The following is a 17,297-nucleotide window of genomic DNA, read 5'->3' as shown; positions in this document are numbered from 1 at the left end:
ACTTGGAATATATATATAGATATCTACATTATGGTGTATGAGAAGATGACAGCATTGGATCTAAATCTAGTTCCTAAGGAAATACTTCACTGGATCTACTCTTAGTATATTGAGAGTAAAAGTTAAAGAGAAGTCACCCAAGGATCAGGCAATGGCTTTATCCTATTGTACATGTGCTCTGTTAGTATTGTATGCTTAAGGGACTCTTAAAGGAAGTGACAAACTGCAGTAAAATTATTTAATAGCTCTCAAATTTTAGAAATATTGTGAAAGAGTGATCCAGTTGGAGACTGGAAACCCATTCAGTGCACAAACAGCAAGTAATTTGTAGTTCTAACTTCTGTAACTCACATTTTTACAGTCTATGAACAGGTCAGTCTGGATTGCAGCACACAGAAATACTAAATTAGACAACACAGTGAAATAATGAAATTCTTTCAGCCATTTGCTTCTTACTTTTGAAGTAATATGCACTTTATATAGTTACAAGAAGTAACTTTGAGCTTGTTACAAATGCCGTTACCTGTTTGTTGTTAGAACACTTGATCACAACAGTTCATTAAAAAAAACCCCAAACAAAAAACCCCAAAAAACCCTCATCACCAATTTCAAGCATTTATATACTAAAGTGGCTAATAAAAAGCCTTGGGTGGATAGACTCAAAAGAACACTGTATTTACCAACAAAACCTTTTGTAGACAGTACTTTCAAACAGAATCACAGGTTTTTGAAGCTACATTGAGAAATACCATTTTCCTATTGTTGCTCACCAAGAGACAGTGTGGGAGCCAGTGATTAACAGCAGTAATTACACACAGGAGCACACAGACACTCAGAGCCTGGGATGTATAAGCTGATACAGAGCCACCAAATGCAGACAGCCACGCCACTGACACATCATGTGAAAGGTGTAATTGCTCAATAGGTAAATGCTACAGCAAAGCTTTCAAGGAGATTTAGAGACCCTACCACTGGTAGTGAGCTAAGTGTGTATGCAGCTCACACGTGGTCAAATTTGTTGAAGAAACTAAGACATCCAAAGACTTCAGTTTGACCCAAACTGCTCTCTGAATGTCACATCACTCATTCACATCTCAATATCTGTCTATGGACATCATTAACTGCTGTCTTCTTGCCTGTACATATTCTACCTTCTGTGTAAAACCTATTTTAGATCCTATGGTCATAATTAGAACTTCATTTGGGCTGCCTCTTATGGGCATTCAGATGATTCTGTTGCACATAGCCCAGTGTCTAGCAAGGTCCCCTAGGACAGGCCCTGTCCTGTATCATCACAGTGAGAGGGAAATATATCTCCCACCACTCCAGAACCTGGAAAGTCCACACTTCTGCAGACTCCACTGCTCCCTGGAATGCACTTGTATGCTTGTTCTCTCCTCCTCTTCCTCCTGGAACACGTCTGTGAGCCCAGCTTACACGTTGGTGGTGGAGTGGGTGGTGGAGAAGTTCTCCATGCGCACCCTGGCCAGTTTCTCAGCGGAGGCCGGCCGCAGGAGGAGCCTGCAGGTGAAGACTTGGCGGCAGGCCTTGCGGAAATTCTCCGAGAGGAACGCGTAGAGGATGGGGTTGATGCAAGAGTTCCCGTAGGCCAAGCAGTGAGAGATGATGCGGAAGGTGAAGGAGATGTTGTTCAGGGGAAAGTGCCCAAACTCTGCCCACATGGTGATGACGTGGTGTGGCAGCCAGGAGAGCAGGAACACAGCAACCACGAGAAGCACCGTCTGCGCTGTCTGGAAAAGAGAAGATCGTGTGGCAAATGGTCACAGTGATCAAGCGAGTCTGTCAAATAGGTCTCTCAAATATGCTTCTATTAATTTTGGGAGGCAATAACCTGTAGGTTCATTGTATACCTGGCATGCTCCAGGTTTTTCCTTGTTTCACCTCCCAGAATGCTGTCTGACAGCTGAGCTAACAAAGATACTCCTCTGAGAATGAACAAACTACCCTGCCAAGCATCCTCAAACCAACCATGCTAGGTTTAAGGACATCAACAGATGATGTCCTTAAAAATAGACTGGAATGATTAGAAGTTGATGAGACTGAAAGACAGAGACCTAGGTGGTCTCATGGGGCCCAGCTCACCCACTGGGGTATGGTGGGTACCAAAGAAATGATTAATAAACAGGTCCCATCATTAGCTTTCACCAGCAATAATGGTGCTACTTCTTTACCCTCTAGCAATGTTAAGTAGCTTAGGCTTGTTACCCAGGCAACCTTTCATAGCATCCATCTGCTTAAATTAGGGGGCTGCAAGCACTGAAATATTCTTTTGAATAAGGCTTATATACCTAGCCTTTCCTCCCTTTTATTGTGAAATAACAAACTGTGCATTTAACATAGGGCTGAGTATTACACAATGGGTTTGCAATGAAATAGCAACAATAGGTTGTTATGTAATAGCACAGAGCTGTTTCTGGGCTCCAGCTTTTTGGGATTTTGCAGGTGGAAAACACAGACAATACTAGAGCACTAATGTACATAATTCATGACTCAAGAAACAGGTTTTGGAAATGGAACTTGTGTCTGTTTTTTCAAGTTAGGGAACATGTAGTTAAGTAGTTAAGTTTTAATGTGATAACTTTGCTGTAGCTTAAACTGTTACTGTAGACTGTGACCAGCTGATGCAAATAATTTCTGTACTGTTTGAGCTTCTTCCATGAGCTGTGATAGTCTGCACACTTACTGCATTACTGTTGATCAAGTTGTCCCCACTTTGGGGGAGAAACCTCATTCAGGAGGAGGATGAAGTCTTTAACATTTAATTCTGTTTTGTGCTGCTGTCCTTGATTAGCTTCTAATGAATCGGGCATTTTGTCAAGGGCAAAATTAAGATTGCCCTGTAAAGAGTCAAATGCTTCAAGTATTCCATGGATTTACATATTTTAGGAAGAAATACCTGAATATTAGATTAATAAACATTCCCAAGATTAAAATATAGAGTGGACAGAACAGTCTAGAGGGGTAGAGGGCTTTTCACTTTCCTAATTTAGTCCCAGTTGGAGGGAGCCTAGCTGCACATCATTTTTCAGAGCTGATCAGACCATCCATTTCTACTGTGCACCTCAGCCACACAGAAATGGGAAAGAACATTTAATTAGTTTTTTTATTAAACAGTACTGGCTTGCAGACAGACTGGGCTTCATTAGTGAGACAACTGCTGTTTCCTGAATATGGTGAGATTATTTTCCTCCTTTTTTCTTCCATAATTCTAAATGAAAAAGCATAAAGAAGCATAAAGGAGCCTATGCCTGTTCTTCCACACCATCTTATCAGCAATTGACTCTTTTCACTAAGATGTCTGATATCTGATTATGTGATTTACTGATAAATCTTTTCTCCTATTATGCTCATTTCTAACTTGCATATTTTCTTCCTTAAAGTTTTAGAGGCAGTTGATGCGCATTTTTACTGCCCCAGACTTCATTATGGTAAACTACAGAGTTACAGACATCACTATAAGTTGTAATTTACTGTAGTGAAGACTTGGAAAAAATGTAGTGACCCCTGGTGCCTCAAGCATTTGTTTTTAGATACTGCAGGTACCCTGTGCCAGTGCCCAGGAAAGACATGTGGCTGTGCAATATATCACTGCACTGCTGGAGGAACCTACCAACCTCTGACGAAGAGAATTTTTGTGCCTTTAGATTCAGGTATACCCAACTGAGAACATGCCTTTGCTCAGAGCCCATCTGTGAGCCAACACACAAAGTGAAAACTGCCAGTTTCTTCACTCCTGGTGCCATGTTCTTGTTTGCTTTGTTGGCAAATCTGACTGCCCCTGATGGATTTACAAACATTCTTTTCCTTTTTGTTTCTAACAGAAAGGTCCCAAGCACAATCTGATCTCCAGAAACATGCCCATAACTTAGTGATAAATGCAAAATGTTCTGAAAATGGCATACCTACTTTTAAGTAACTTAAATGTTGGATAGCAGCTGTCTCTGCTTCAGATCACACACATCTTTTAATTACTATTGAAGCACTTCTCATTGCCCTTTGGTTTTTGGTTTTTTGGTTTTTTTAATTACACTTGAGTCTAATTCTACTCTTCAGTGATCTGAAAACCACACTGAAAGTATTCTTTTTCATTGTTCTGTCTTCTTTCTTGGAGACAGGAATGGCAGCTGGATGTCGTGAAGAAGAGAAAGGACTGAAGTAAATGTATTTTCAGATGTTATCAGTTCATTTTGATTACTTGGTTTATGTGCTAAGAGGGACTCTTCATTTCCCAGCAATTTGCTTGCACTGTTCCAACTGCCCATCTGCACATCTCTCATTCTGGGATTATCCACTAATTTCCTCTGTTGGTGCCCTTGAAACTTATTTACTTTCTATTCACAAATGCTTTATGAGCATTGTGATGTTTCTATTATCCCCTAATTGGTAATGATGCTCATAATTCCTGCTGCCTTGGGCTCCTGTTAACCAATTAACATGCAGGATTTCACTTCTGAATTCTATTCTCTTGCTCAATGGATCCCAGGATCTTCCATGTTCCTTTGCTGTATTTACTGTTGTTCAAATGCCAAGGCCTTGAACATCACTTAAGTCTACATGAAAACCTTCAATTTGCATGAACAATAGCCAAATAATTACCTTAGGTACAGGAAAGCAGTTACAGTGCACTCTTATCTGCCTCTCTTGGCCAAGATGTTCAGGAATACCCGTCTAAGTTCAGGTTTTACCTCAGGCTCCTGTGTGACCTTCAAAGTGCAACACCTTGGGGTTGTCCCAAATAAACTCCATGTGTCTTTGTGTTTCCTCAGCTCTGGAAGCAATGACCAGCTGGTTTGCTTACCCACCAGGTAAGCACGGCTCACCTTTTTATTGCAGATAACCAAGAGAAAAGCATACTACTAATTTGTTATCTTTAAGTGGCTAATTTGGTCTGTTAATTGAAGCATTTGGCATCAAGGTCCCACAACTCCTACTATCCTTTCAAGGGAGCTTGCAGAATAGCTGTGAAATTCACATCCCCAGACACATTCTTGAACTTGAAAAAGCATTTCAGATTGTTCAGTTTGCAAGGCTTGTTATTTGTTCTTTAAAGATGCACAAGACAGAACTGAGTAAACACTGAGGAACCCTGGTGTGCTCCAGAGGCCAGTGACACACCACAGGGCCATGCTAGACCTTAGTTTGCATTGATTTCTATCATTAAATCATCTTATTTAAGGCAGATGTACAAGCAGAGTTCCTGGGGCTGGGCTCTTATGAAACATTTTGCAGCACTGTCAGACAGTTAACTTTCTTTGGAACCAAATTACAGACTTGCTGCACTCTGCATAGTTCAGAAAAGAGGTAACAGAGTCTATTAAGAAATATACTTAATTGTCAAAGAGGGGTGCACAGAATTTCTCAGCATGTGGTCTTGCTGGCTGGCCTCAAAAAATGATTATCCAAACTTCAAAGGAGAATCCTGCAGCATCACACCATCTGATTTTCAAGGGTGGCAGGCTTGTACAGCTAGTATGGCATTAAATGGGGAAACAGCCAGTCATGTATCTCTTCTGCAGGCATAGACTTAGCTCATCATGCAGAATTTCAGCCTAGGCATGCAAAAAGTTCTAAACATCTTCCTTGCTCTAATGCATAAATGATACATATAAATGGAAAAGCACTCTAAATTGAGCACGTCCAACATTTGACACGTAGATGGCAAAGTTCTATAAAAATTTCAAAGTGGTAATCTGAATTAAGGGTCAAATTCTTTTAATAATGGAATGGGAAGTCAGGATGCAGCAAACTCTGTGCAAGGGAATTTTTTGCAAAGTTTCATGTGTGCATAAATTGAAAAGGTTACTGGAGTTTGAACATAACCATCCTGTGACTTAAAACAAAACCTTTTGGGTCTTTTTCTTTCCTTTTTTGTGATATGTGCCTGTATGTCATTTGTAGGATTCTGCTAAAGACAGACTTGTTCTTTTCAGCAGGTATTTGAACATTGACTTGGAGAGGGTGACAGCTGCCAGAGCTCTCTGGACCATTCATAAACTGGACCCATACTAACAAAATCTGGTTGTGACTGACTTTACCATAGTGGGTCTAATCATTGCCCATGAGTTGTTTATCCTAAAAACCAGGGCCCTCTTAAGCTGCCCTTTTAGCACCTACGTATCTTCAAATAACAGACTTTGAGTACAATGCTGTGGCAAATGGGACAATGCCAGGCAGCAGAAAGATCACCAGTAAGGGAAGGGAAAAGGGACTTTGCAAGCATCGTGCAGAGAATAAAATCCATGCTGAAACCCCAGCTGTCTTGTGGCACTGTGGTCTCAGAGACAACAGCTGGGTCTTCAGACCCTGCTGAAGTGAAGCCTGGTGTTGCAGACTTTCATAGAGAGAAGATGCTTCATATAGCAGTGGGAACTTTTTGACCAGACCCCGTTGAGAGGAAATGGAGTGGCAATGCGACTCTGTAGGTGTATGTGGCAGAGTTCCTCTTAACAGTGTGGATAGCCAAACCCCTCCCACTGATTAAACTTTTCACTGGGTTTTGTTTCCATACTGTGACAACAGCCAGAGCTATCACACGTTTGCCTACTGGTGCTCTGCTGGAGCAGGCAGCACACACCAGGGAGGGAAGGGAGCACAGCTGGAGGTAGCAGGCACTGGCAACTATGCTGTGTCACAAAAAGGCAGAAAGGGGTAGAGAATCAAGCAAGAGACTTCTTGGAAAAATGAATTCTTAGTACTGTGGTTCATTATGCTTTGTTTCCTGTTTCCATGGGTTTTATTTATTTAAAAATAAAAGGTTGTTTTTTCTGGGGTTTTTTTGTTTTTGTTTTTTTGGTTTTTTGGGGTTTTTTTTTTGTTTTTTTTTTTCATTTTAAAGGCATAGATACAAATTACTGATACAGCATGATCTTTAAATGGGGAGGTTGAGCTACAGTACTGGGCTCCAGTAATATGCTTCACATACTTGGAGTCAGTTAAATCCAGGATTATTTTACTTTCTTTGCTACAGCAATGCAGCTAGGAAAGTCATGCATGTACTTGCACAACACTGGGACTTTTCATTTGGCTGTGCCATCATCATCTCTTTAGAAATCCGTTTAGCTCTGGGTCCAGCAGTGTCCCACTTGTTCTGTAAATGTTTGTCTTATTGAGGTGCACATGCTGTTTCCAGATTTCCAGGATGTACTAATAGCAGATAAAATACCAGCTCCTTTTGATCTTTCAGGTGGCTTTAATTTGGATTTGTCCCAGTAACGCTTCTTACTACATTTCTGTGTTCTATGGCTCAAACTATGTGAGTAAGGATGATGTCTCTTCTGCCTGTTTCAGGGTTATATGAGCTGGGGGTGGAGGGACTGGTGTTACACCTCCAGCAAGGTCAATGAAAGCTAAAGATCCAGAAATCGGCCTTGACATTTAAAAAACCTTACCTGGTAATACTATTTTTTCAGAAGCAGCCTTTAATGGAGAATAATGGCAATGTGTTTCCAGTCAACATGTAGAATGCTGCTTATGGCAAGACCATTTCCAGAGTTCTATGGCATTTGCTTTCTTTCTTAACTATGTTTTATCTTGAAGTGTTCAATCTCAAGGAGAGTTCTTACAGCTTCTGAAATGCTGAGTGACAGAGCAAACTGTTTGCAGTGGTAATGTTGGCAACAGTTTCACTGGAAAATCTTGTTCAACAAGGACTCTGAGTCTGCAATTTGATTCTTTTGAGACCTTTACTCACATATGGAGCCCAGATAAGCATTGGGAGATTTGAACAGAAAGCTGTTTGCAAAATTTGCTATTTACCTGTTTAAAAACAGAACACCACCAAACCCACAAACCAAACAGAAAAAAACCAAACCAAGCCTAAAAGAAAACCCTAAAAAGAGCAAACCCAAGCCCCATTCTCTTGGGAGTAGAAGGAGGATAGTAGCTCAAATGCCCTGTTTTCTTGAAATTATAGGAATGAAGCAGGAACTGCATGGTCATAATTTCAGACTATCCTCTTTTTTATGAACATGACACCTTGTTTTCCATATCAGTTTGGTGAAGACATACTGTGAATTAACAGATGTGACTCAGACAGTTTTATCACCTCATGTGGGAAGACTTGGCTGTTGTGCTACACTTTCTGTCACAGCTCAAGGCAATCAGGGTTTAGCCACTGAAGTCAGACATATTTCAGAACAACCTCACTGTTCTGTATATACTAAATTAATCTTCCAAATGTGGATCAAGATTCATTTGTCAAACATCTTTCAGTTAAATAAGCAAAAGCTGTTCACTTAATCCCTGATGAATTTTATTAAACCCAAACACAACTACTTTCACAAATGGACTAAGTACTTATGAAGGAAGCTAGATTAACAGAACTGACAGGCATCCATGAGTTTTCCATCAGGCTCTAGTGTGAAGTGTTCTTAAGACTATGTACTTTAAAATACTGACTCCCACTCTTGTGTTTCAAGCATGCTTTGAAAGCATATGCAGGAACTGAATGTGTCTGCAACCAACCCAAGGAAGTCTCCCTAAGAAGTCCTGAGTAGTGTTTGCAACAAAAAATACTTGAAGTAAGTACAGTAAAGAAGATGCTTGGCATGCAGGGAGGCTAGATGGACAATTTCTACACAGACAGTGCTGGAAGGAGATTTATTGTGAAGGATGATGTGTGTGTGTAGAGGAATGTATTTGCTTTTTCTTTTATCTGAAGGATCATCTATTTAACTAGGCTTAACGGTGCCACATGGAACAAGAATTGCTATTGAGTGTTTCATTATTATGGCCAGGGAAATACTTAAGGAGAGAGAGGGAGGAAGAAGTGCTGTACCACTAGCTTGTTTTAACAGGTAAAATCAAAGGTGTTTTTTAAAGTTGATCTTCTTGGCAATATCTAATAAAACTAAGGGTTGAAGAAACTGTAAAGCTATTTTTTCATCCAACTCCACAGAACAAATCTGAAAACAACACAAGTGGATACATTGAAAAAAGTGTCATAAATGAAATTCTTAACTTCTTTCCAGAAAATCCAGTAGTAATTTTCAACTGTTGTTAGCATTCTCTTAAAAATTAGCAACAAAATAGGCAGTGTGCCATTCATATGTAGGTAAGGAAATTCTGGAGAGAAATTTAAACCAACCAGTTTAGGGATTTGTAGGTTATTTTGAGACCTAAAGCAACTTTTCAAACTTGTGAAATGATTCTATGTGGAATGACAGTGCTTCTTAGCACTTTATTTGCTGCATGTTACATTATTAAAATTGTCAACAGATCTTGGTTGCCTTTTCTCATGATAGCTGTTAAACACACAAAACTGTGACCCTGCTTGCTCTTTGTAGTCTGCACTATTGATCCAGAAATTAGACTCTTGATTTTGACATTTTAGTTCACAGTTTATCTGCAGCAGCATCAGTATTCATCAAAAAGTCAGCAGGCAAAATAAGACATGCTGCTCTTCAACACAGTCTGTTCCATCTGGGTCTGGTGCTGTTCCTGCAGCAGGCACTACACAGCAGCTCATTGCTGCATAAGGTGTTGCCTTAGAAAAGGTGGTTAAAATGTTTATCAGAACCTACTTGAAGTTAGATGAACACAGAAAACATGTTCAAAAGCACTCTGAGGGGAAAGGGGAAGTAACACTCGTGTAGTAAACATTGTTTGTGGTGTATTATAACTTCTACAGTTACTGTGTTATGAGATAATATTACAAATACCAGTTGAGTTCTATCCTTACAGACAGTGTAGGTGCAGACCAGTTATGAATTGGTCCTCATAAGTATATTGCAAACAAAACTGAGTGTATGCTAGAGAATGTAATGAACCAGTAGAAACTACATATAATCTACAATTAAATCTGGTTAGGATTCATAGGCAAAGAGGACTGGCAGAAACTGTAACGGCTCTAAATTAACTGGAATCAGCACAGACCAGGCTGAGCACTTTACAAACCTGGTATATCTATTGTATTATAGTCAATGTACAGATTAAACCAAAGATATTTACCTTCTTCTTTGATCTCTCTGACTTCTTGGAAATGTTCTTTACTTTCGTATGGAGATGGTATAAAACCTTAGGGGGAAAAAAGGAGCAATATGTTGAATGGGAAATTGAAATTTGTATATTAATACTTGAACTCTTCATACAAGAAGCATAATTTTAAAATAATTGTTTTAATATGACTTCAAAGATGAATTTGATGCTTTCAGACTTTTAATTCTAAGCTCTCCACTTTCAAGAGACAAGGTTTGGAAAGAGCATTAAACCTGCTAAGCTTTCAGTAGTTCAGCATATATTAAGAGCTCAGCTGGCATTATACTGAAGTCCACAGGAGTTTTCAGATGGACTTTGAATTTTATATTGAGCCTCAGACTGTCTTCATTTATTCCCTAGTATGATGATACACATGGGCAGAGGGCAGGCTGCCAGTCCTGTACCCTGGTGGGACTGTCCTGCCACTCCTGAAGGCAGCACAAACAAATGCAGTGGTAGGAGTGGGTCACCCTCCAGAGGGAGTCATAAGGAGTGCTAGAAAACTCTAGGTAATTCTCAATTAATGCTTTTGAAACCTGATTACAGCACAGCAATGACCTGCAAATGTTTATCCCTCCAAAGGTTTTTCCTCTTGCCAGTAGCAAACATCTGTTATTCAGAAAGAACAAAATGAAAACTATGAAAAACAGCAAGAATCTTTAAGGGGTTTGGGTATCAGGCTGGATGTCATCTTGGTAGTTGTATTCCTTTTTGTAAGCTGGTGTAATTTCATTCTCTGTTTTCCTCCATTCCCCCTGCCTCAAAAAAGTATTCTGTACCAGGAGAGGGTATGGAAAGGGTTGGATCAGTTATTTGGCTGTGTGCACACACAAGCCACCAAGACTCTGGGATCTTTCCCTCCATTTAAAGATTATTCCCATCCCTGGCACCCACCTTGGCATAGCAGCAGGTGATGAGCAGCAGGGGCAGGAGGTATCCCACCAGCAGGATGGTGATCTTGTACATCTGCTTGGCTGTGGACCCGTTTGCCCAGTGCTCCCAGCAGAAAGAGCTGTTGGGTGCCTGCTGGTGGCCACTCATGAGTGCCTGGTGCTGGGCCACGGGGATGGCAATGAGCAGGGACAGCAGCCAGATGCCCGCCACGCCGAGGGCAGCGTTGCGCTTGCTGCGGATGCAGGGCGAGCGCTTGGCGTGCACCACAGCGATGTACCTGTCCACAGACATGGCCACCAGGGTGAAGATGCTGACCAGCATGGTTGCCATGGCCAAGTAGTGAACCCACTTGCAAAAGAAGGCGCCGAAGATCCATTCTGGCAGGGAGTAGATGGTGGCCTGGAAGGGAACGCAGAAGAGCAGGAAGGAGAAGTCTGCAATGCTTAAGTTCAGGATGAAGATGTTGGTGGCACTGCGCGATGGGCGCCCCCCCGGCCGGAGGCGCCCCAGAACAACCAACACTAACGTGTTTCCCACCATTCCCAGGAGGAAAATCAGCCCAAAAAGCACCGGTACGATCACCACCTCTGGGCCACCCCTGGTTGCTCCTGCCCAGCATGTTGGGACCTCTGTTTGGCTGGTCTCAAGGCTGCACTTGCTGGTGTTGGCTCCAAGGGCAAGCACAAAGTTGTTTTCCTGCTCCTCCATGGGGCCAGGCAAGGAGTAGTCACTGCAGCCCTGACTGCTGACAGCTACGGCTGTGTTTGGTAGGGGTGGCCAGAGGTGAGCTTTTGCCTTTTCCAGTGCTGTGTCTTTCCTTTGAGGAGTAATTTTCTTCAGATGATCCTTCCAAGTTCTCTCTGTCTCTGGTGCAGATTATTCCAGGGACTAGCAAAAAAAGGAGTTGATGAATTTGTGTCATCCAAGAGGGGGCAGCCAGGTTTGGCAGTCGGGGCTGGTGCAGCAGAGAAAAGGTCCGTGCCAGAAGAGCGGAGGATGAGGCTGCCCTGGAGCTCGGAGCAGCGGCAGAGCAGCAGCAGCCCGGCTTCCACACGCCCCTCCTCTTCTGCTGCCCTCCCACTCTCCATGGATCTGTGGCAGCCGTACCTGCTTTCCCAGCTCCACGCTGAGCTGTGGCAGAGAGAACAAATGCTGACTGTGACCTGAGCCCTTCAGAAAACAACCCCTGCCTGGCTTTGTCCCCATGCATTGCTACTCATGGGGGGGAAGAGCAAAGCAGCAGTTCTCATCCAAAGCATGGATGAGCAGCAGCTGCTGAGCAATAGTGTGTTCAGTGAGGGGCAGCGCTGTTACTGGCTGCAGAAGAAGGAAAAAAGCTAAAATACTTTATTTTCATCAACAGAGAACTGATTTTGTTTATTTGTTTCATAGTCTTCAATGCTCTCATTAGAGCATAAAGCCATCTGAATAGTTGTGTTTCCAACACAAAAACTGGGAGAGCTTTAGATTCAGCAATGGGTCTTGCCACTTCTGGGATATCTGCCCAAATTCCTTAGTGCCTGAATATTCATGGACCCTGTTGATCCAGCATCGAAGACACTTGGGGTTCAGTCCAGTAGTGCAAACAGATTCTCCACTGGAAAAGGACATGTTCAGTCTTAGTAGCTGTGAGCAGCTGTAATCTTCTTTGCCAGGGAACAGAGATTTTTTTTTTTAACAGAAGTTTTATTAAAGATTAATAGCTCAGTTACTGTGTTTTTAATGCTTACCTATAGAATTAGTACATATGTTTTAGAAGGTACTAAGTAGGTTAGTTCTAATGATTTGTTTTCTCACATTTCTTAAGGGATTCTGCAGGTAATGAGGAGGGAAAAAAGTTTAGGCAAATGTTAACAGTACCTGCACACAGTGATTTATGGATGCACAGGAGTACCCACCTCTATTTTCAGTGGTTACAACTCCAGGCACTTGGTCAGAGTGGGCACTACAGGCTTTTGTGAATGGGAGGGTTCAACTGGGGGAGCCCTTTAATTTTAGAAATAAAGTTCCGGAACTGAGACTTGCCCTGACTTGTGATTTTTTCCTAAGCTCTTGTTGAGAGGGGACAGTGCTGCCTTCTGTAGCCTGCTCTGATCATACCCTTGCTCAAAAGGGAGCTCAATCCCTTATTTCCCCCACAGCTTTGGGGTGCTTCCAGGGTGAGGCCAGGGAGGAAAGATGTCTAAGCTGCAATGGAAGCAATGATCTCCCCTGTCATGAGCAGATCACCGTGGCTGGACCTGAGCCCACTGCAGCTCCTTGCCCTGGCAGAGTGGCACAGTGGCACAGTGGCACAGTGGCACAGGACACCCTGGGGTCTCCCAGTCCCGAATTTCTGTGTTTGCTGGCTCTCTGTGGGACTGTGCCAGCTGCGGGGCTGTGCTGCAGCCCGAGTGCCACCTACTGACACGTCCCCTCCCTGGCTGCCTTCGCCAGCTCTCCAGCCCTCCTGCCCCTCCAACACTCAGCTCAGTACCCACCTCTGCCTGCTGGGGTTTTCTCTCGTCCTTATGCACACCCACCCCCCTTAAATCATGAAACTTAAACATATTTGCCTTTCTCCTTTTGTGATAATGTGTGTCCACTGTAAGGTTACTTCTTGTAATATTATTCACATAACTATGTGTAACTTTTTAGAGAAGGTTATTGAAAGTGATTTCAATGGCTATCTTTGTATTTTCGATGTTTGGGGGTTTTGTGGTTTTGTTTTTCCTCTTTTTTTTAGTGGACAGTATACCAGAAAGAATTATTTTAAAAGAACCTATAACAATCACAGCACATGAGAATATGCATTTTAGCCTTTTAGTGGGTTTGGGCAAAGTATTAAAACCTGCAACATCTGTGGTTTCCACTGCAGGGGATTCGAGACAATGCATGAAGGAATTTAAGAATTGTTTGTGTCAAACAAACACAGTTTTGCAGATCTGAAAGATCTCATGGCACACCAAACAGAACATGGGCAGGGAATAGCACAGTTTTGGCAGTGAGGAGGGACAGATCACAGGATTGTTTAGATTTGTAAAAAAACCACTAAAATTCAACAATTACTTCAATTCTTACAGAAGGAATATTCGAGTTCTGTGAAGTGTTTTAACTGGGGTAGGGGGAAGAAAGGTGATTATTCTGGAAAGAAAGTGGCAGTCACCTGCTGAATTAGACATCAAAAAACTATGAAGCTCAGCTTGCCTTCATTAGGGAACTGAGATGCTGTAAATCTGATTTCAGATGCAGCTTGGCTGGTGTGGAAGTATTTCGGGTGGAACTTACTCAGGAGGAAGTAATTTCCAGTGTAAATTTACATGCCTTGCTGAAATCTTATCCTGAAAGTATGTTTACCATGGCAGCCAAAAGTTTAACAAACATAAAGATTCCTTCTTCTGTTTCTTTTGTTGTGCCACTTCTCCACTGCTTTAAATCATGTGGTTTTGACTGTGAGAAATCTCCTGTCCCTGAGAATTCCCTATCCAAACACAGTCAGAAGGGAACTGACCATGCCAAGATAAAGTACTTGCCACAAGACCTGTTCATTAGCCCAACTAGCAGGAGAAGGTCAAGTCACTTGAATATGTACAGGAGCATAAATAACAAGTGAACCTGTAATATCTGATTTGCTGGGAACACTCACATTATGTGTGGTATTTTAAAATTCACAGTGCTTCATCTGGAAACCAGAAACAATTAATGGCCTGTAGATGGAACTGCATGAAATAGCTGTAAAAATTCTGCTGTTCTTTAGAAATTCAGTTGCTCCTTAGATGAAGACAACAAATATTTAAACATGAGTGGGAGGACAGAGGAAAAGGACCCTGAACAATCTCTGTGACAGGAAAAAAAAGTAGAAGTCTGCCATCACAGATGATCAAGATCAAGAACGAACTGGAAGCCAGATGCTGTTGCTTTTGTCTGAGATGATTTGGGCTAAAAGCATTGGATTTCATCCCTGACTAAACAGGCATCAGATGTATCTTGTTGAGAGAGGATAGTACTGGACCTCTATGAGCAAATTTGCAATCCCAGAGTAAGGAGAAGTGTGTCAATCTTAAGAATAAGAGTGGGGAAAAAAAAAACCCAAAACATTAAATAGTAGTATTTAAATGGTAACATTTTTAGCTTGTGTAGGTACAAACCAATTTGTCCATTTTCTGATTGCTAATGGGTGCTTCAGCTCCTAATTGCACTGAATATCACACATGTTGTAAACCACTCCTACTCTTTTGAAGGCATGGTTCAGCTTTTTGATACCTGTGCATTAGCTCTCTAAGCCTCGTGACTTTGGAGTGGAAGGAGGGCACTGAAACATAACAGCAAGCAAGACTTTCCTGTTTCTCTGGAGAATGTGGGTTACATCTCAGATTCAGATCCATTTAAAGACAAACAAGCATCCGGATCAAAAGCCTGTTTGTGGCTTTGGGTTCAGCAGCTCTTGGTGCTTTTTGAAAGGCTGATTGAGGCTGAAAAGCCCTTTAGGCTGACTAATGAACTACCCAGATGCAACTGGGAAACAAGCAGGGGTAGCTCAGAAGCCTTTGCACTTTGCTCACACCAACCCTTTCCAGTTATGATCCCGAGTGGAAAGAGAAGGTGCAGTGACCATTCCTCTTCAAGTATGACCCCAAGAGAGGCAGGAGGTCCTGTTGACTGCTCTGCCTATTTGTCCCCAAAAATGAGAGCCCAGATTCAATTCCTTTCCGACTCCACATAATCCTTTTCCTGAGCTGCATCTAAACAGCTCCTGAGGGAACTGAAACCTCCATCCCCTGGGAGTTACCTGTCCACCAGGCGCCAAGCCGAGCTGCACGGGGTAGCAGGGCTCATGGAGGAGCTGTGCAGAAGTGCTGCAGCAAGCACAAAACTCCCAGGGCAAGAATATGAAAATCCCTGCACCTTTTGTGACCTGTAACCTTTGAGTCTCTTCAGTGAAGGATCAGAATTGAACTTATGTATCTCACTCTGGCCATTAAGTCCTCACATGACTTCCCTGTGTCGTCCTTACTGGACAGGTAACTGGCTACAAATACCCTACAAATTCCTTTTGCCTTACCTAGAATTTAAATTAAAAATAGAACAACTTCATTTAAACAGCCAAAAGCTTTATATCCACACTGTTGCCAAACTTTTTTCCGCAGTGTAGTTTTTGATAAGGCAGGTAAAATTGTTTAACCAAGTTTGTTATTCATTTATGACCAACGGATTGAGTAAAAAATCATGATTTTGGTTCTAACAGAAATTATGTTGGAATAAAGTTACAAAAAGAGAAGACTGGTTGGCATACAGTGTTGGCAGATACATATAAAACTAGGACAGGAATCTGTGAAAATCATAATAAACCTCAAAACAGAGTGCTTGTTGATACTTGTTTAGTATTCTGTAGGGAATAAGGAACATATTCTGGTTTATGTGAATAGATTCAAGACAATGTACCTCTTCCTGTGTGCTCCTGTGGTTTTTGTGCTTCTCTGTGAAGTCAGAGGAGACAAAGTGATCTCTCACAGTTTGGCCTTAGCACAGAAGAACACGATGTCTTCATCTGGGTCCTAATGTGATATATTTGTGAATACAGATGTGCCTTTATACAAAGGACGATCAGATCCCAGTGCAGAGTCTGAGACTCACTCGTGCTGTGGAAGCCAGGAGCACAATGTCACCCTGGAGAGGGGCTGCTCCCTGCTCAGTACTAGCCTGGGGTTTATGTGAGCAAGGTAAGGGAATACCACAGCTTCAGTGCAGTGTGTGAGCCTGGTCCGTGCTGGTTTGGAAACCAGACCGTTCTGTGAGAACATGAGAACATTTAGTTAGCTTCCCATGGTGATAAACTGATTTAAGGCTAGTTCACAAATCTGTTTTTCCTGTGCATGTATCAATTTGACTTTACCAAACTCTTTGGGTCAGATCACTTGTCCACTCATCTCCTGATGCTTTTCTGTGTGTAACAGGATGTGTGACAGCTGGCCAGCTCTGCAGCACAACAAAATCCTGCAACAGCTCTGGGAAAGTCCTGGAGCCTTCCTGTGCAAACAACCCTTTTACTCAGTCACTCCAGACTGTATCCCAAAATGCTGCCTGTAACAAAAGGGGAGATGTAAGTGTACATGCTGTGCTTTCATACCATCTTAGCAAAAAGTTTCCATGGTGATTTGCTCTCATTGCTGCAAGGGAGCTCTCTTTCCAATAGAACCACAACAAATTTCTATCTACTGCCTCATTGAAATCACTGCCAAATTCCTCAGTTAAAGAGACCTCTTCTTAAGCATCACAATATGTTGTGAAAAACACCTCAGAAATAATGGATCCTAGGTTGAAAAATTTTCTGGTCTAACAAAGACATCCCAAGGCAAAAGTACTTGGAAGTTTCTTAACACTTGTGTAAAAAAAAAAAATCTCTCTCTATATGTGTCTGTATATATATA

At 42.0% G+C, this 17,297-nt stretch overlaps 1 protein-coding gene across 1 annotated transcript; it reads right to left on the bottom strand.

Moving 5' to 3' along the window:
* Window positions 1-230: 230 nt before the first annotated feature.
* On the bottom strand, window positions 231-12,031 carry LOC134557558 (galanin receptor type 1-like). The gene is made up of 3 exons (XM_063410668.1): window positions 10,891-12,031; window positions 9,970-10,035; window positions 231-1,751 (listed from the first exon to the last, which is right to left on the bottom strand). Exons 1-3 carry the CDS (start codon window positions 11,596-11,598, stop codon window positions 1,434-1,436), a joined length of 1,092 nt encoding a protein of 363 aa, XP_063266738.1. The 5' UTR covers window positions 11,599-12,031; the 3' UTR covers window positions 231-1,433.
* Window positions 12,032-17,297: the final 5,266 nt, after the last annotated feature.

The sequence above is a fragment of the Prinia subflava genome, chromosome 13 (assembly GCF_021018805.1).
Source record: "Prinia subflava isolate CZ2003 ecotype Zambia chromosome 13, Cam_Psub_1.2, whole genome shotgun sequence".
NCBI classification, from domain to species: Eukaryota; Metazoa; Chordata; class Aves; order Passeriformes; family Cisticolidae; genus Prinia; species Prinia subflava.
Note: the sequence above shows the minus strand (reverse complement) of the source record. Positions and strands in the feature narration are given on the sequence as shown.

What these genes read in the sequence shown, in the direction of transcription:
- LOC134557558 (XM_063410668.1), bottom strand. Translation starts at nt 11,598, where the DNA reads ATGGAGGAGCAGGAAAACAACTTTGTGCTTGCCCTTGGAGCCAACACC. An exon ending in TCACCTGCTGCTATGCCAAG is followed by an intron (nt 10,036 to 10,890) that starts GTGGGTGCCAGG and finishes TTTCCCCCTAAG; the next exon opens with GTTTTATACCATCTCCATAC. An exon ending in CAGAGAGATCAAAGAAGAAG is followed by an intron (nt 1,752 to 9,969) that starts GTAAATATCTTT and finishes TCTCTTTTCCAG; the next exon opens with ACAGCGCAGACGGTGCTTCT.